Source organism: Lepidochelys kempii, chromosome 9, assembly GCF_965140265.1.
Source record: "Lepidochelys kempii isolate rLepKem1 chromosome 9, rLepKem1.hap2, whole genome shotgun sequence".
In the NCBI taxonomy this organism is placed as follows: domain Eukaryota; kingdom Metazoa; phylum Chordata; order Testudines; family Cheloniidae; genus Lepidochelys; species Lepidochelys kempii.
Genome location: NC_133264.1, coordinates 25,080,392 through 25,100,835, shown reverse-complemented (window position 1 = coordinate 25,100,835; position 20,444 = coordinate 25,080,392). Strand labels below are relative to the sequence as shown.

Below are 20,444 nucleotides of genomic sequence, written 5' to 3'. Positions count from 1 at the left end.
TCACCTGTGTATTGAATGGACAGAATTTCTTATTGCTCACCTTTTAGTTCCCTGAAAAACAAAGATTGTGAACATGTGCACTTAGCTAAAGCAACAACAACAACAAAAACCTACTAGTTTTAAACCAGTGCAATTTTATGATCTAATTACAAATTGGCTTGATTCTCTTCTCCATTATACAACTTCCACACTAGTGTAACTTCACTGATTTCATTTTAATTAAACCAGCATGATTAAATGGAGTTATTCTGCCATAAAAATGGTATAATGGATTAAAGAATCAGATCATGCAACTCCACAAAAATTCAGATATTATCTGAAATGCAATTAAAAGCTATGAAAAATTACACTTTTACAAAACAGAAGTATAGGACCTGGTTCTGCCATGGTTATTGAGTAACCTCTATTTATTAACCCTTAGACAAACAACAGATATGAGACACTGCAGTTCCACCTACCTTGTGTTTCCCAAAATTGCCCATTAATGAGCGGCTATGGGATTTCTTCCCACTTTCTTTTGTGTCTCGGTTCTGTACAAAGAAATATGCACAATGAACATATTTTTCAAGCCACCTCAGGAAGTGTCTTTGTTCTGTAATTTTTTTAAGTTTGCTACAATCTTTAAAAAGATGTATTTTTCACACTAATGTGCATTCTTGTATGTGACACTGCTATTAAGATAATATAATAATTACAGGGGGGGAATAAGAGTGAAAGTGAAGCTGTTGAAGCCTAAACCCAAAATACTTAGCTTTGGATGTAAACTTAAATCTGCATCTGTAATACAGGGGTTTTCTGCTGCTTTATACTATTAATGACTTGGCAACCACTGATGGTAGGGAAAATGTACAAGTAGTAACCCAACAGCATTTTAAAACTAACTGAAGACCAGAAAACAAGAACAGAAGGAGATATTCTTTCTCATAAGTGCATTTTGATGATGGGAAATCAGCAACATCATCTTTATTCAGGCTAGCTGATGAAACCTCATTTTACAGACTGAATGTGATGGAGGCCAGATTAATGATTAAAATAGGAAAGATTCCAAATTTCTCTCTGCTTTTCTTTTAACAGACAAAAATATTCCTCTCTCCTCCACCTAATGCCATTTTCCTAACTATTGCTATCACTTCATCATCAATTGCTTGCTGCGAATAGATGAAGAAGCACATAGCGGCCATTCAAGAATTAGTGGATTCAGAGGGACACCATACAAATAGATGCTCCGAGTACAGAAGGCCACAGCATGATCGATAACAGTAGCAGGTCGTTAATGGAGAGCAAGCTTGATTTTTCATTTTATGCATTTCTAGATCAGTTGATCTGCCATGGACACTATCGCATAGGACTAAATTACTCCTGTTTCTAGTTAAACCATGCAAGTCAAGAGTAATTCTGTTCCCATATGTAAGTAAATCAGGAGTCACTAAACTGAAGTCAGTGAATTACAAATATGCAGAAACAGTGGGCTTAATTTTTCTCTCTGTCTCAGCAGCTTGTGTCACCAAATATACTTCTGCAAAGTGAGTGGGTGTAAAATCTTACCACCAGTGTAAGTGAGTGCATAATTCTGATAAGGTATCATTTTACAGCCACAGTGCATACACTTTGCACAAGTGTACATGAAGACACAAGCTACAAAGCACTGCAGATATAGGTCCTCTAAATGAGATTAAAATCTGTCCTAATAGATTTTTAGATTTTTTAGATTTTTTTAGATTTCCTAAACCACAAAGAATATTCTTGACTTAGCAACTCCATGGTTATCAGTAAATTCTGAGGATTCTGAATGGTTAGGCAATTCATTACATAGTTAATTTTACTCAGGCTAAGCATGCTTGTGGACTATCTCGTTTCTCAAGCAGCCTCTGAAACAATTATTACCCAAGTGAGCAGGCAACACATATGTTACATTATCTAGAGGCTAATGCTTTTTGCAGATGCCAGTAATGGGGCCATTTGTAAGCAATAAGTACATGTTTTAATGAGGTAACAGCAGGGTTGTGGGGTCCCTTTAGCAAAAGGAAGAGATGAATCAGCAAGATGTCTCAGGAGTTGAATTGAAATCATAAGGAATGGAATCCAGATGGACCAAAAAATAATACAAAAATCCTGCAGCATTTGAAAGTGTAGATAAAGGACACATTAAAAGCTGAAAAAAATGGACAGGTGCAGAGTTTGTTAGGCCACCTGAGTTTCACTTGTATAGAAATATCCCCTGGGACATCAATTTGATGATCACTGGCAGTATCCAGTTTTGTTGTTGGAAAAACACATCCCTTCATCTGTCTGAAGAGCTGAAGAGAAACCTAAAGATATTGAAAATATTCCCCCAACATTTCACAATGTGAATCCAAATAGTTCCAGTTATTCAATGTGCAGCTATGGGTTGGGATGTATTTTTAATTACCAGAATGTTAGAGGCATTAGATATTTTTCTTGGCTCCAGACAAGGTTGCTAATTGTATGCATAATTTTCATACATTTATTTCTAGCGTAAGTTGCAAGGCATAGTATGTAGAGGAAACTCTTAGCAGAGTTATTTAGATAATAGTATAGCCGTTGACAGTGTCAAATCTGCAAAGTCAAAACCAGTAGTAGACCTAGTGTCAAAAGTCTTACAGCTTCTGATCTTCTCAATACTTTTTCTCATTGTTAGTTGTAGATTCCATTTCCTAGCAGACGGCATTACACTTATTGCCAGGTAACTGAGATGTCTGTGAAAATACACACATTATTTATGAGTTTTCTTTCCATTATTTGTTTAAATTTGGCACTTTTAGAATTAAGGAACTAGTAGGACTGGCTAGATCCAGATAATAGTATGGGAGAGGACTCTCAAGACAGCTTGGCCAATGCACTTCAGTCCTGCTGTGTGACACATAGGAATGTATGAAATGCCACAGTGGAACAGGTCTGTGGGCCATCTAGTCCAGTATATGGTTTCCAGCAATGGCCAGTACCAGACATTTCAGAGGAAGGTATAAAACTCCTGAGACAGAAAACTGTGCACATACTTTTCTAACCCCAGCAGTTAGTGGTTTCCATGATTGTTTACATATCCCTTGTTTTTATACTATCCATGTCCTGAAGCATGATTGTTTATATATCCCTTATTTTCACACTATCCAATGTACTTGTGGATATTCTTGTTAGTCATATAAAGACTCATCTCTAATCCCTTTTTTTTTTTTTTTTAAATCCTACTAATAGCCTTGTTTTCCAGTCCAGGGCCTTTCCTGAACAAGGACAAGCAAATGTGCAGTGCTTCTCTGATACAAACAAATACCCACTTGGGATCCTGGTGATTGTTTTCATTTGTGGCCTGAACAGGATTTGAACTCATATCTCCAAAAATAAAAGGATAGTGCACAAAGCCACAGAGGAGAAAAAACCCCATGACAGTAAGCACAAGGAATCAGTGGTACTAGAAGGTAAAGACCACGTTCGTTTAAATCTTTCTGCTTTTGTACTTTTGTTGTGGTTCTTATGCCAAAAATACAAATTCTGGAGTTTGTACAGACTTGGTACAGCTAGTACTTTCCATTACAGTGGTTAGCCTTCACAAGTGACCAGCTGCCTCAGACTGCAATTAGACACACAGTTCAGTATGTTCTTTCTTTCCAGTAAATTCATAGATCATGGTAATTCAAGGAAAAGTTTACAGAAAGTTGTGCCAGGTCAAAAAGAAAAGGTCAAAAGACATCACCTATTTTTCCTCTGGACAGACTATTTTTCTTGTTCTAGGACTATTTACACAAAGTTTTTGAAGTAGATTATTAATAACAATCTCTCATACTTCTGAAGCAAGTTGCAGCTAAGAATCTGCAAAAACTTTGCAAATATAAATCGATTAAGACTTGTAAATCCCTTGTAAAATAGGCGGGTGTTATTAAACTCATTTTATAGACATGGAAATTGAACTTTAAAAAAAATCACACTTGACAGCATTTGATCTCTGAAAGGGCCTTTGACACAGCACAGAGAAGAGAAAAAAAACAACAAAATGTAGGAAAATTAGGTGATAAAACCTCAAAAACTGAACTCAGAGGCAAATGTAATTTCTTGAACTGCTTTCAATTCATTTTTTAAAAAGTGACTAGACTTCAGGTTGATGGAGTCTCTTTAAGTGATTTGACAGCAGCACCCAGGACACAACAGCCACGGTGATGGTGAGCTGAGCTGAGTGGGCTCAATGCTTGCCCTGGTATGGCGTCTGCACAGAAAAAAGGAGCGAAACAATTGTCTGCAGTTACTTTCACAGAGGGAGGTGTGACTGACAACATGTACCCAAAACCACCCGCAACAATGTTTTTGCCCCATCAGGCATTGGGAGCTTAACCCAGAATTCCAATGGTGGCGGAGACTGTGGGAACTGTGGGATAGCTACCCACAGTGCACCGCTCCGTAAGTCGATGCTAGCCACGGTAGTGAAGACGCACTCAGCCGACTTAATGTGGACATATGCAATCAACTGTATAAAATCAATTTCTCAAAATCGACTTCTATAAAATAGACCTAATTTCGTAGTGTAGACATACCCTAAGATTACACCATAAGGCCCTGTGTCTGAACAGCACCCCTCAAGAGGTGCAGCCTAGGAATGGCAGCGCAAAGGTGGCTTTCTGCCTGCCACCATTGTACCTCTGGGCTTCTGTGCTGAGCTGGAGCATGCTTGAACCTTGGCCTAACTTAGAGCACCGCAGAGGCGGCTCTAATTTATGACGGCTTTGAACAGCTCCCTATGGGTCATCTACCATGCCAAAATTGTAGTGCATAAGTACAGTGGACTCCAGTCATCCCCCCCATTTCCTGCCCTGTCCCTTTCTGCCTCATGCATGCCCCTACACTGTGTTCTGCAAGGTGGCAGGTTGTACAGGGACATTACATTGGCTCTATGCCTCCCAAGAAATGCCTCTTTCCCGCCCCACTACTGTATTATTCCCTAAGGAGAGTTACACCAGTTTTGAGGTCCATTTTTCATGTCTGACCACAGAATCAGGGCCTATGTTTTGTGGACTATCTAGGAAACAGAATGTTGATTTCCTGATGCCTAGTTCTGTAATCTAACCATTACACCATGCTCCTCTTCTATTATGTGATATTAACTTGAGGACAAGGCATAAACTTGTGCTATAACATGCTCTGTTTTTGAAAAACATGGTAATGCTATGGGGAAATGAATGACACTTGGATAGCTGCAATTAAGGGGCATGAGATTTGCATAATAAAACAAAAGCAAATGGAAAAATCTTCTCAGGAGATACCTTTCAGGTACGACAATCAGATGAAAATGATTTGAAACTAGCTTTATAATGACAAACACTTAGTATAACAGAGCTAGCTAATGAGTTACTGAATTACCAAAACATAAAAGTTTAATTCTTGTTTACAATTGTTTCTCTCCTATGTAGGTCAACATTTGATATCAGTTAAGCCTCCAGATACGTTGGCTTGTTATTGCATTGCTGAGCTCTGAGCTGACAAAAGGACCAAAAATCACTCCTAAAAGCCATAGTCAAGCACCGCAAGGCTTCAGACAGGAATGGGAAGAGACAAATGGGTATCATTAGTGGCCACTTAAATTGTATCAGATTAATGAATCAGCAAAAGTCTAGCCTCAGGGCTGGTCTACATTAAAGCTGTAAGTTGACGTAAGTTCGTAAGTTACATAACTGAAGTCGAAGTCGACCTAAGTTATGCTACCTCAGTTACGTAAGTTACATAACTGAAGTCGACGTAACTGAGGTCAACTTTCAGTGGTGTCTACACCACGCTGTGTTGACAGGAGATGCTCTCCCGCCAACTTACTGTACACTTCTCACAGAAGTGGAGTACAGACGTTGACGGGAAAACGCTCTGCCACTGACTTAGCTTGTCTTCACCAGACTCGTTAAATCGACACCACTGCATCAATCGCAGCAATGCCGATTTACCCGTAAGTATACACAAGTCCTCAAATTTGATACTGCTAGTTGACAGCATCCCACTCAATGGCTGGACATGGCTACAGTCATTGATATCTGCAACACTCTCATCTTCAACAATTTTCTTGGCTCATATTCATTAGATGTAACTGCTAAGCTCAGATGATTAATTTCTCCAAGGTGAAAGACTCATGCCCAACATGACTACCTCCTGGAGGAAATTACTATCATTTTTGTAAATAATCAAAGTGATGACCTTTTGGTGACTTATGTGTTTGACTTCCTAATTCCAGATTTGGTTATTTTCACCTAATCAGCAATTAGGTGTGTACCAAAGAATGTACTAAGTGGCAGGATTCTAGCTCAAAAGGGAACCTGCGTGGTTGATATCTGATCATAATTACTAATCCCCTGAGAACAACTGATGACTTTTGGTGACCTCTTGTGGAAAGATCAATGTTCAAATTTGTGAGAAGAGGAAGGGATCAGAGGAAAAGTCTTTAACAGTCAGACATGACAAGGTGGGGCTTTGGTCTCACCAGTAAATTCATTTTCAACAAAAGAGATTATCAATCTGGAAATGGGCTCCTTCTCCTTGTGGCGTGGCCTCAGTTCAGGAGGCTCTGGCCCCTAGGTTCTGCTACCCTCCCTCCTCCAATCAAAGCTTCCCTCCCTCTCAAAGAAGTAAGCAGGCTGGGCAGTATAAACCTGCCAGAATGATGCTCAGCTTTAGGCAGGTGCTCCTTATCCAGCCTCCCGGTATCAGTATCATAGAATATCAGGGTTGGAAGGGACCTCAGGAGGTCATCTCGTCCAACTCCCTGCTCAAAGCAGGACCGATCCCCAACTAAATCGTCCCAGCCAGGGCTTTGTCAAGCCTAACCTTAAAAACCTCTAAGGAAGGAGACTCCACCACCTCCCTAGGTAACCCATTCCAGTGCTTCACCACCCTCCTAGTGAAATAGTTTTTCCTAATATCCAACCTAAACCTCCCCCACTGCAACTTGAGACCATTACTCCTCGTTCTGTCATCTGCTGCCACTGAGAACAGTCTAGATCCATCCTCTTTGGAACCCCCTTTCAGGTAGTTGAAAACAGCTATCAAATCCCCGCTCATTCTTCTCTTCTGCAGACTAAATAATCCCAATTCTCTCAGCCTCTCCTCATAAATCATGTGCTCCAGCCCCCTAATCATTTTTGTTGCCCTCCGCTGGACTCTTTCCAATTTTTCCACATCCTTCTTGTGGAGCAGTAGCGGAGGTTTGGGGAAAGACAGTGGGCTGCAGGCTCAAATTACCTAGCAGCATCTCGGGGCAATCAATGGGCGACTCACAGCAGTAAATGCTATGCCCATTAGTAAATCAGGCCCTAAGAAAGTATCACTGGTTATTAACTCACTGTAATATGCTGTGATGGGGCGTCTGCCCCCACACTAGACCATAAAGCGTTAACAGAACCCTAGGGAAGCTGCGCAACAAGCAGCCTATTAGAGAGAACCCTAGGGAGGCTGCACAATAGGCAGCCAATTAGAGAAGACCTGAGGGATGCTGTGCAGGAGACAGCCGATTGGAGGGGGCTACGAGGAGCAGCTAATCAGGGCCCATATAAAAAGAGCCTCAGGGCAGAGAAGGTCAGTCACTCTCTGGAGCTTGAGGAGTGTCGTGGACTGGCTGCCTTGCAGGCTGAGGGCAGTAAGCACCCTAGACTTAGCAGTGCTGTAGGCTGGTGCTGCAGGTTGAGGCCCTGAGGTTAGGGAAAAGAGGGTGCTGGGGCCTCAGGGAAGTGGCCCAGGGAGATCCACAGAGGAATCCGAGGGGATGCCGTAAGTGGCTGCTATATATAAGGTCCATGGGCCGGGACCTGGAGTAGTGGGCGGGCCCAGGTCCCTCCCCCCTGCTCCTTGCCACTGAAGGAAGTGGCTGGACAGTGGACTACAGTTCCCTCAGAAGGGGGGAACATGGAGTGTGGCACAGCCAGAGGGCAGTGTCATGAAAAGTACGCCATGGTCCAGGGAGTTATGTGGGTCCAGGAACAGAGGTGACAGTGGGTAAGACATCACCAGCAGAGGGCAGCTCTATTTCCCTGGACAGCCAGCAGGAGGCGCCACAGTGGTGAGTTGCCCCCTGTCACGTATGCTTGAAAGCTCAGACAATGTTTAAAATTCAGTGCAGAAATACTTTGCTTCACATTTACACAATCAAGTTCTCTTGATTCTGCTCCCATTGATTTTAGTGATTCAGAATTAAACCCTTTGAAATGGTTTTTACAATCTGCCCTGCAGTACAGGAGGGAACATGGCTAAATAGAAATGGAAGTTAGGACTCCAGGGATCTATTTCTCAGCTCCGCCACAGATTTTCTGTCACTTTTAGCAACTCATCTAACCTTTCAGTTTTCAGTTTATATTTTCAGTATAAAATGGCTAGCTGCTTACTTCACCTTGAGGTTTAATCAATTATTGTGGGTGAAGTAAGTTGAGATCTTCAGACTGAAGGAGCTATGGAAGTGGAAAGTGTTAGCATCGTTTACTATATGTTTCAAGCTACACTAAGCAAATAGAGTAAAGACACAGCTGTAAAACTACATTAATTTTGTAACTGTTTCTGTTTTATTTAATGTCTGAGGTCACACTCTCTTATATTGCCACAGTTTGGAATAAAAAACTGACTGGACCAGTTACACCAATGATAATCCAGAATGATGCCACTCACTTAAACAGAGTTACTCCAGATTTATACCCATGTAATTGGGATGAGAATCTACTCTCAGTGTGACACATACTAGTGAGACCATATCTAAAGCGCCTGCTTCGCTCACATTCTGTCACCAGCCTTCACTTACCCTTATCTTTCCTCATACAGGACACAATTTATGCCAAAGGACCTGGTGATGTGATGAGACCCATTAGCATGGACCTTTTGACCCATGTGCAGTCTCAGTGACTAGTGAACTTTATCTACGTATGAGTCCATGCTGGCAAATCCCTTCCAGTGCCAATAGTTGCTGCAGTTTCTTTACTAATACAGATTAACATATACCCTTCACATCTGACAGTTCTAGAATCCTCTCTTAACATTTTTAAATAACTGTTCCAAGCTCTTATTTTAGATAAAATAATATTTAAAGGGTTGTTTATAAAATATTACTATGAGCTTTTATTACACACCAAATCTGCAATGAATATTGCTACTATCCTAATATTACTGCATTTGTCATAACACGAGGAAGGAAAAAAGAATGATCATACCTGTTTCAGGTTTACATTTAAGCCTTCATGTGTTGCCTTTAACAGCGCTCTCACGGTGAAACTGTCAGGGTCTTCTTTGTCCCGGATTTGAGATTCTTTTATCAGTGATTCAAGTTTCTTTCTTATAAAAGATTCCATCTGGTGCTCAGTTGTACCATTACTCTGAAATGAATAAACAAATCCTGTTAAAATACATTCAGACACACCAATTCTATTTGAGTAACCCAAATGGAGCAGTATGGATGCTTCCATCCAAGCAAACTATTGATGTTCTCAACATTTCCTCCTACCCTTTCCAAGTACAACTAGGATGATGGAAAAAGCTTTAGTTTGCATCTTCCTATTGGCTGCTTTCCCTGCCATGTTTTTCCCTTTAGTCCTTTGATGTGTAAGTTACGTTGACTTAGGTCACCATTTAGATCACCTCAGAATTTTGCACCTCTGTGTCAGCTTCCCCATATGGGAACAATCGTATCTTACCTACTTACCTACTCTCTCTGAGATGTAGTGAGGAACATACAGCTGACGTGTTGCCACAGCCCTTTGAAAATGTAGAGCACTAAGTGCAACATTATAACTCTTTCTTGATGGAACACAGATGAGGCATTTTTATTATTAATAATAGTCATTTGTATTGTGATAGCACCTATGGGCCTGATTGTGCTAGGTGCTGTACAAACACAGAAAAAAAATGTTTAGCGGAACTTTTGATGTCAAGGGACTCACATCAGAGTGGAATTCCCTCTTCGTTCCTCTGCTGAGGGAGAGGGAGAGTTCACCCCTATGGAAGAAAGTAAGGGCTTATTACCAAATCCTACAGATGCTCCAGTGGCAGACACAGGGCCACCCACAAGGAAGCCCTGTGCGTCCCTGTTGGGTCTAAGGACTCCCATTCCCTGGCAGTGCAGCTCTTGCCTCGAGTGTCTCCTTTAAGATAATTCTATATGATGGAGGGAGTACCCAGGGAAAGCTAATATAGCCTCTGCCAGTCACTGAGAATGTTTCTGTTCAATGGTGTGGGTGCATGAATGGGGAGTTAAAGCTGTGGTCACCATTGGTTGACTAACCTTACCTAGCAAATGTCATAGTTTTTAATGCTTGGGGTTATATTTATAGTTGTATTCAATGGCATCTCTTCACTTCAACTCCGATCCTGCAAAGATTTAGACAAGTGCTTAACATTAAGCACAGCCTAAAGGCTTTGCGAATCGGGGACCTAAATTGCATTTAGCAACCTTCACTGTAGCTTAGTTTTTTGTTACTAAATATGAAAAAGTTCCAAGCTGCAAGAAATACGGAGGGAACATAACTTCTTGGGTCACTGAACGAGCAGTCTTTGCCTCATGCTTCATGGACCCAAATCAAAATTCTATTTCTCCATGAGGCTGTCTTGTAGACCATATGGCTCAAATAGCATCACACTACATTCTGACCACAAAGTAATAGGAAAGCCTAAGGCTTTGTAAAAATCAAATGAATCACATCTTCTTGCTCAATGTTAAGTATCACTGCATTTATCTGTCTTGAGAGAGAGAGAAATTCAGTCCCTTTATGCAATGTACATGACTCCTAGAGAAGACTTTGCTGATTTCTTGACATGTAGGTGGTGCCTGTGCATAGAATTAATGAAAAGAAGTGGCGTGAACATCTGCTTTCTCTAAACTAGTTCAGAAGGGAATCTATAGTACCTAAATCTGCAAACTGATTCCCAAGTCAGCCTGTGAAATGTTTAACTCCCAACAGCAGATGTAAATGATAAAGAAAAACAAAACAAAATCTGTTTAAAAAGCTATTGCAAAATATTTATTACAACTGAGAACTACATGGGGATGTGTGTCTGCAGTAAAAACATTCAATATGAATGAAAACTGTGTGTGTGAGAGTGTGTGTGTGTGTGTAATTAAAACAGTCAGTATAAATTAAAATGATATGGGACTGAGTGTGGGTAAAATAAAAAAGCAAGCTCACTGGGCCAAATTCAAACCTGAGATCAATGGAGTTACATCTGCTGATGCCAAATCTGAATTTGGCCCCTTCTATTTGTACCGTACTGTATAATATCTTCTTTCTTGTTCAAAATTTTAAATTAGTGAAGTGTGGCTGCTGCTGGGCTGGACATCTGTTGCATAGTGTGCATCAGCACTGCACAACTGTTTGTTAGGTAGCAACAAATATGGAAATGGCTAAAAATAAAATTAAAGCATCAAAAAAAATAGACCAGAGTTAAATATTTAAAAGAGAGAGTAAGTAAAGGGTCCGGAGTTAAAGGCAACAAAAAAAGAAGAGAAAACAGACAAAAGGCTAAGAAATAATAAAAGAATGCGTTAGAACTGTGAAATTCAGACCACTCTGGTGCTTACATAGGGATTTAGGTGCATGAGTTTAGGCATCCAAATTCAAAAATTTTAATCTATATCAGTAATAATATTAACTGGGAGTTTAGGGTGTGTAAGGAACACAGGATTGGGAAAGAAAATTGTGCCATATAATTGTTATACACTTACGTAACAGAGCTTTAACTTGCAGTCATCTTCAATTTCATCAGCACTGTCTTCATCAGAAACCTCCCCTTCTTCAGCATCAGCTCCAAGGTTATATGGTAGCTTCTTACCCTAAAAATTAGCACAAAAATATATATAATATATGTAGAAGTTGCTAGTGTTGGTTACTGGGGAGAAGACAGGCTAAAATTCTTGTTCATGTTCATAGTTCCAAATAAGGTCTGATGGGAGAATACATTTTTTCAAGTTGTGATCATGACCATGTGGTTTCAGAATTTTTCATTTAGGTTTTGACAGATACCTCCCAGGGAACCAGTTTATCCTAAGGAAAATGACTGCTGGTTAATGGGACAGTATAAGCAAAATATCTGCTTAATGGAATACACCCAGCCAGTGCCAAGAGCATTTTGCTCAGAGCACATCTACGTAGCATGGTACTTAAGATACTGGCAGCTTCCAGCACCATGTCTATGCTAGTAGTTGGACTACTGATACCACAGGTGGAGGTGAAGTGGTAGGAAATTTTAGAGATATAACCCTAGTGTAGACAAGTCCTCAGAACCTTGCTAAGAAACACAATGTTCAAACACAATTGTAGGCAGTGTGGTTCTGATCTCAGTTTGGACAGGTTCTTCATAATCATTGCCCTTCACAAAGGCCAGATGCTAAGCCCACTGAACTTAATGGGAGTCTTGCTATGGACATCAATGGATTTAGACTACGCCATGAGTCTGGACCAGTCTCTCCGTGCACTGGTAACAGGCGCTAATTATATTGCGTGGGATTTTCAAAGCACCTAATGAAGCTAGGTGCCAATTCCCCTTGAATTTTGAAAATGCTACCTATTTAATGTTTTGATGTTTCCTATTACCTTTCATTACACCATGCAGTTGCTAACTCTGATGCTATCATTGAAGTGATGTAAAACAAATCTTTTAAAGTTATGTCCCCCAGTACTGAATTGCTTAGCTGTGGGTTGTCTATGATCTCTGGAGTCTTGGTAACATCACATTTCTATTCTTAAAGAAGTTTGAGATGCTAAAAAAATAAAAAGAATCCTTCCTGGCAGTAAGTTGCCTCTTTTTAAAAAAACTCAAATGAAAAAAGGGCTGCCATTGGTAATATGTACAGTTTAAGAATTCCTCTCCCAGTAAGATGAGCAGCTCTACAGGCAAATCTGTATCTTGCCTGCTTTTGACAGACGTGCCATGAATATTGCTGCACGTCTTTTAAATCATTAGGCACTGAAGCATCATTATACTGCTAGTCAGCATAAATGCTGTGCAATGTGCTGGTCCTAACTCTAGCAGTAAATTGACTTTATGTAAGATAGTACGTGCCCCACGAGTACTTTTAGATTCAGTTTATTGTTCAGTTATTATGTGTTAAAAATAGTAGAGCCCAAAAGTGTATTGTGCATTACTCCATTTTCTGTTCTCCACTGACCAATGGTAGTAATACTTGGCTCCATAATTTACATACTTAACTCTTGGAATGCAATATTTTCTAGCCATTAGAATACTTAGGATGACATGAGCATATAGACAGATAGATATATGAGGCATCCAAAGGGCACAATTATAAAGATGCTGATTATCTATGCTTTTAACCGCTAAGGCCCTCAGCTTTCTTAAGTTCAGTATGTCACAGTCAATTTCTGCAACAAGAGGTAACTGCCTCAAAGGCAGGGTTAACAAAACCCTTTGGGAAGTCTAATTTTTGACTGGCAGAATTCACTGTCAGCTGCAGGATTCAAAGAACTTTCTATCCTGACGTTTTCAAAAAAATATTGGACATTCTCCCATCTCTAGCGCAGCCTTTTTGTCAGAATGTCTTTGTATAACGAGACTCAGCTGTTTCATGCTCACCTCCAGCAGGCTGTTCTGTGTTATAAAATCAGACCCTAAGGCTGACACTCTACATCAGAAGCAGGGAAAGTGCAGACACAAGGGAACTTGATTGCATTTGGCAGTTAGCGTGAGGGAAGCAGGAAAGCATATAGAAATATTGCATGTACAGTTCGGAGTGTAGTCATCAGTCTGAAATTAGTGGCTAATCCATTGCTGCAAGGCAAATATGTCTTGGGTCTGGAAGGAATTTCCCCCAAGCTCATGTCTAGCTTTGAACAGCTGGCTAGTGTGGTGGAATATGGATGCAGCATTTGTTGGCTACTTCTGGTGACAGGATACAAGGCTTGAAGGATCAATGGTAAACAGAACAATAAATCTTCCTGAATTTTCCTATATGATCACTCACTTTGTAAGTGCAGTTCTGTAGATACCTAGCAGTGTATTAATAGAAGGTCTGATAAGGAATAAAAATCAAGATGCCAGTTAATATCTAGGAAATTAAACTTGTATGCTGTGATGTGTGCTTACCTTCACCACTGATTAGGCTCTCTACATTTGTCAATGCCAGATACCGCCACAAACTACATTATTCTCCATGAGATTTATACCGCGAGATAAACAGGACATTAACACTGCATTTTTTTGAATGGATAGTAGTAGTCTGCCAGCCAGAGGGTCCGATTCACCTCTGACTTACACCTTTATAACTCCACTGAAAGTGGAGCCACTCCTGATTTACACTGACCTAAGGGCTTGTCTACTTGGACAGCGTTTCAAAAGCGGGTAGATCAAAGTGCACTTCAGAACTGTTAGTTCACAACAGCAGGGTACACTGGATACTTAGCATACGGCAGGCCAGCGTGGGGTAATTGTACATCCCAGCCCACCACAAACTAGGTGTTTGTGTGGATAAGCCCTAAGTGAGGGGAGAATCAGGCTCAGTGTCTGGATAATCCAGTAACACTACATGTTGTTCAGGGATGAAGGATGAACAAATGCATAAATGGAGTACAAATAATGGCAGGGAGCTGTGGAACTGGCTTGTTACTTCCCCAAAAACTGCTGATTCATAAGTAACAAAGTTTGTTTTTTCTAACATGCCGGGCTGACATGAGTAATAGATGGGATAGCAGTTACAGTATTTTGTGAAATCAAACAGTCTCCAATGATGGTGAAAACAGCCTTTGTCACTTTGAAATGCTGGCCGCTTCAGCTCCGTGCTTAGACAGCTAATTCTGTGCTTACAGAGAATGAAGTGTCCTCACCATGCTAAATTAAATTAAAAAGAGGCAGTCTGATAGGGTAAATACATATTACTCATTCTCTCAAAGTACTATCTAGCATTTTCATCTTTATTTCATTATTTTCATCTAGTTCTCTGAAATACCTTTCAGAAAGGAACTGTTTACACTGAAAAGTTCAAATTATTCATCTCAAGACACAACACTGACACTTTTCCCTTGTTGTTCCTTAGCTCTTCTCTGAAGCATTCTTCTCACTTACATAGCCACAACTGATGTACCATGAAAAAATGCTTTTATCTGATGAACCGTTGCTCTTAGCAGCAGGAAGGTGAGAAGAGAAGGGAAAGAATGCTTTTCTCATAAATTTGAAATGATTTGTCACTCTTTTCTATATTGTGCCTAAAGAATACACTGTAAGGAGAGAAAATTCCCAGCTTAGGATCATAATGCAGACTGGTGCTTAGCACCACTGTGAAGACATCTTAGAAAAACCACAGATCAAATGGAATAGATAGAGATTAGTTTAGGGGAATGGGAATCAGGGACCTTGGATTCTATTCTTGACTTTGCCATTGATTCCTTGTTTGATCCTGGCTGCCTCATATTCCCCAGCTATAAATATGGGTATAATAATATTGCTCCTACCTCATAGGGCTACTGTAAGTGTACGTAATTAACAGATGTAAAATGCTTTGAGATCTTCAGATGAAATAATATATAAATACAAATTATTTATGTATTTTTATTATTATTAATTATTACTATTATTATTATTTTATTTAATATAGCCTGGTAATATCACTTTACAGGATACTTGCTAAGTCTGAAATAAAACCTGTTTTAATGTCTGTGTGAAAAGAAACACAAGATCAAAACCCAGCTAACTGTATCTGTTCTGTTGCTTGTGTTACTGGTAATTGCGTTCTTAGGGCCTGAGGGGACAAGAGCTAGGATGATAAGTATAATATACTGACTGTTATTACATTCTGTACATAATACTGGTAGCAAATTACCTTCACTAGGATTTTGCCTTTCAAACTTTGAGGGCTAGGAAGCTGCTTGGAATCTCCAGTGATTACAGATGACAAGTCCAGTTTGTCACTGAATATTTCCTTGAGGTACTGAGCAATCTTCTTTTGCTGCTGGATACTACAGTGATTCTCAATAGACAATATCACTGGAAACCTAAAACAAAAGCAAAACCCCCAGATGACATCATAACAGCTTTTCATAACAGCTTTTCATAACAGCTTTTCAAGATATATGACCAGGCAGTCATAATGCAACTTAGAAAGTAGGCTGTTTTACATTCATCTTGCTCTTGCAGTCTCTGTAGCAGCAATTTTGTTTTTAAAATTGTGTTTTTCATCATACTATTACAATCATATCTCCTTGAATAAAGCATGAAAACTGACTAACTGTGATGAGGTGTACAAATCCCACACTGGGCCCAAAGGGGTTGAAAGGCAATACTGGACCCAGGTAACTCTACCCCTCTGGGACTACAGGAGCAGGTTAAAAGGAGCTCAGAAGGCCAGGCAAATGGTGGTGGATAGGCTGCAAGAGAGAGTTCTTCTCCAATAAACCAAATGGAGGATTGAGTCTGACATGGGATCACAGAGCAGGTCAGGCCCGCAGGCAGAGTGTTTCTAACCACCACATCCTGCAAGGCTCTGCTCCTTTGAACTCTTCTGTTAAAGGAGTGACTGTTTCGACTATAGGGGCCATCCCTCACATAGATAAGAAGTAGCCCAGAGCACTGGACTTGGACTTGCTGCAGGGAGGATCCTGCCAGTGCTGCTTCCCACAGCACTGTGTGCTGGGACCCCCTATTTCACAACCCCCCACCCCCACCCCACCCTTCAGGGCCAAGCCCCAAGTGTGGGTAGAAAGCAGAAAATTCCCGGCTTAGAATCAAGAACAGGCACCTCTACTGCTTTGACAAAGAGATGAGGGGCTGGAAGTTGGGTATGCTAACTACTTGGCTGTCCAGCTCTCTGAGCACCCATCACACTAATGCAGTGGTTTTCAGCCTATGATCTGCAGACCCCTGGGGTCCACAGACTGTCTAAGGGGTCTGCAAAGGGTTGTTGTTACCATAGAACACTGGTTTTCAACTTGTGGTCCCCAGGCCCCTAGAGGGTCCAAAGACTATGTCTACAATTTCCAAAAGGGTACGCACCTCCATTCAAAAATTTTTAGGGGTCTTCAAATGAAAAAAGGTTGAAAACTAATGAATAAACTCAGAGGGACACATAGTTTGGTTGAGCCCTACACCACCTGGACCAAATTCTGCATCTGGTTACACTGATGCAAATCCAGAGTAATTCCACTGAAGTTAACAGTCACTATGGATTTACACTGGTGTAATTGCAGGTAGAATTTTGCCCTATATTTTTATCTCATTAATAAAGACAACAAGAGTCAAATTCTGCCCTGACATGCACTCTTTGCACCATCATTGAAGTCAATTAGGGTCTCAAGAGCTACCTAATTTCTAAAAACAGCTCAGTGTAGCTTCAGAGAAGATCCATGTTGTCTGTTTATGGGTCAAGGTCCTCTAAAGAGTAAGGACCCCATGACACTCTTTGTAAGACCATGTGTGGGTGAAAATATCCCCTCTCCCGTTGTTTTTCAATGTGCATCAGTTGTTTGATTGGCTTTAGCCTTCTGCCCTACAGACAGATGCACACAGGTAGTTCTCTGTGTGTATAGATAGTTACCTTCCCTTCCTGAGTAAAACAGGTATGAAAGGAAAACCCATGTGGAAAATGCCACCAGCTTTCCAGCTAATTTGGTGTGAGGGTAAATATCAATTTGATGGCAGAATAGACATGGGAAGGTCTATAAAGCCAAGATCCACAGGAATACAGGCACAGATCTCAGACCCAATAGTCTGCCATCTCCTCTCTGAGGCCACTACACAGGCTCCCTGTTCTGTGTGGAGTAGGAGTTAGGAGATCAAGTGATCTACAGACCACGTTCTCCTCTTAGGGCTCTGAAACTTAGCATGCAAAGCAATACTGTTGCCCTAAACAGGATATCTCCCCCTCTGCAGCTTTCAGAGACCTCACAAGGGGAATAAGAGTCCGTGGTGGAGCAGGGATATGAACATGGATCTTCCAAGTTCTCAGCTACCGTCCTAATCACTGGGCTGGTCTTCCTAGCCACTCTACATCCTCTCAGCAAACCTAGCTCACTAGAGGGAAGTATTTAAAAGCTCTATAGGTTCATCCCATGGAGTTCTCAATCTTCTCTGCCCCCCTTCCAAAGTTTTTATCTTGGTGGCAGGAATGATCTAGCCTTCATTTTCAATGTATCATGTTGTGCTTACAGTAGGTGCGGTAGTATCACGATTGACTTTAATAATATGGTATATTCTATAATCCTGAGGCACAATAGGATAAATAATGAGCAGAATGTTACCTTCTTTACCCTTGAACTTCCTAGATTTTTTTACTATGAAGATTTTAGAAAACTTTGTCCTTTTTCAGGCAAATCTGCCACTGAAATTGAGGACACTTATCCCCGAAAGCAACATCATGCCACTAATTTTTAAGCAGAATTCCCCACTGGAAATCAGTGAAAAATTCTTCTTAAAAATGGACCAAAACAACTCTGAAAGTATACAGTTATGGCTATCTCCATATATTAAACAAAAAGATGATTGAGTTGGCGATTTATAACAGATCCTCTGTAGCCTGGGTATTGATTAATGGGAAGATAAAATGTTCACACTGTTAAAAGATAAATCAAAGTTAACAATAGGGAAAATAATCAGATTCGCTGTGTGTTTGAAGGAAGAAATTTACATTGGGATACAATATTTCCATACAAGATTTACTACACAAGAGAAGTAGACTGCTCTACACTCAGAACCTGCATTGCACTTACTCATTTTTGACAAAGGCATTTTTACTGATAGCTTCTACCACATCTCTGAAGAGTATTTTGGAAGTAAAGGTATAACCGTGATGCACTACTGGCTCTCCATCTGGGCCATCCCAGCAGTCAACTGTCAAGACAAGAAAACTATACATGAAAAAATATCCAGTGTCTTATACATTTTTTACAATTTTCTTCTGAAGGGGAGAGGAATTTTGTATGTGTTCATGTAAATCAGACATGAATCCTGTGTAATAAACTGATACTTTCATATTGTATTTTTTACAAACTATACAAAACATAACGGCAAACAACCGAAGACCGATCTCTATTATACAAACACTGTGATAAATTTATATTCCCTTCAAGTATAATTACAAGGATCTGTTGCCATCAGAACCAGAAGAAAAGCCTCCGTAAGAACATTCAACCTTAAGGACCTGACCCTGCAGAAGCTAACTCACAACAGTAGTCCTTATTTGTGTGAGCAGTCCAGTGTATTCCTGCCCGTAAATTTCATTCAGCCAATAGGACTACTGATGTGAATTAAGGCTGGGGGGAAAGGCTTTCTATATGCTATCAAAGATGGTTATTTTCTCAATTATCTGCTCTCAGAATATGGATATTTTATTTGTGGGGAAATATAAATCAATTTTCACTCTGTTACTCCAGTTTATATATTATACCATCTCCATACTGTATATGAATATGTGAAACATTTCTGAGTACCAAAACATTCTGATTACCAAACTGACGCTCAATTTACTATCACACGTGAATCACATTTCATTCATGAAAAAGTATTTTAGATCATTTTATTTCAGAAAGGAGACTAGAAAAATGTAATAGCAAATCATAAGAAAATTAGAAATAAGAAAATCATAAGCAATTACTTACATTGCAAAAAGTTAATAGAGTTATCATATACACTACATGAGTGGACAGGAAAACCAGTTTCATCATAAATTTATTTATAAATTGGTTTACCTATCCAGTCATGTTTGTAGAACAGCTCTATTAGGTCTTTGCAAATACAGTTTCAAAAATGTAACTTACCAGATCTGTTCATGGGTCTCAATTATAATACATTTTTTTACAGGGCAGGGAGGTTGTTATTTTAAATTCTGAATATTAGCCTCATTATAATGCAGAAGGATAAGCTTATTGCCATTAAAATTGCTCTGCCTTTTGAAAATTAGTAGCGAGAAGGTGGGTGAGGTAATATCTTTCATTGGAACAGAAATTGGTCCAATAAAACATATTATCTCACCCACCTTGTCTCTCTAATATCCTGGAACCAACACAGGTACAGCTACACTGCACATGACAATTTTGAAAATTATTACATTAAATGTTATTCCTCATAAAGTACTCTCATTCAATGATGAGCAGGGTTTCTGCTTTATGTGATCATACATTGAGAAATATTTTGTGTCAAAAGTTCTATGAAAAAAATTAAGGGACTCCTCAGGCTGGCAAAACCCTGATCTTCAAGAATTAAGGAGAAAAGAGTACATGAGTTGGTCTGAATGGTATATCCAAGCACCAGGCCAAATTCTCCTCTTGATTCAGTGGTCCTCTACAGGTGGGGTAGGGTTGGCAGCACAGAAGGAACCAATATCTCCACTGCAATCCATGCAGATGGAAGCCATTATCCTGATGACAGAGGTGTCTGCTAATGCTCACAGCAGTGCTGCACGCCAGTAGGAGTGAGTGGGGTGTCTGAGAAGGAAGGGAGGAATGGATACCCGCTACTCCTGCTTCACTCCATCAAGCTCTGAGGGGAATTCA

The 20,444-nt window shown here is 40.2% G+C and overlaps 1 protein-coding gene across 5 annotated transcripts in view; it reads right to left on the bottom strand.

Moving 5' to 3' along the window:
- PLCH1 (phospholipase C eta 1) overlaps positions 1-20,444 on the bottom strand; it is a 163,049-nt gene that overhangs the window by 24,267 nt on the left and 118,338 nt on the right. For all 5 annotated transcript variants that reach the window (XM_073359624.1, XM_073359623.1, XM_073359625.1 and 2 more), the window contains 5 exons: positions 18,663-18,783; positions 15,782-15,953; positions 11,678-11,785; positions 9,174-9,335; positions 459-530 (listed from right to left, as the gene is read on the bottom strand). In XM_073359624.1, the coding sequence (XP_073215725.1) occupies positions 459-530; positions 9,174-9,335; positions 11,678-11,785; positions 15,782-15,953; positions 18,663-18,783 (635 nt within the window). The remainder of the gene's footprint in view (positions 1-458; positions 531-9,173; positions 9,336-11,677; positions 11,786-15,781; positions 15,954-18,662; positions 18,784-20,444) is intronic.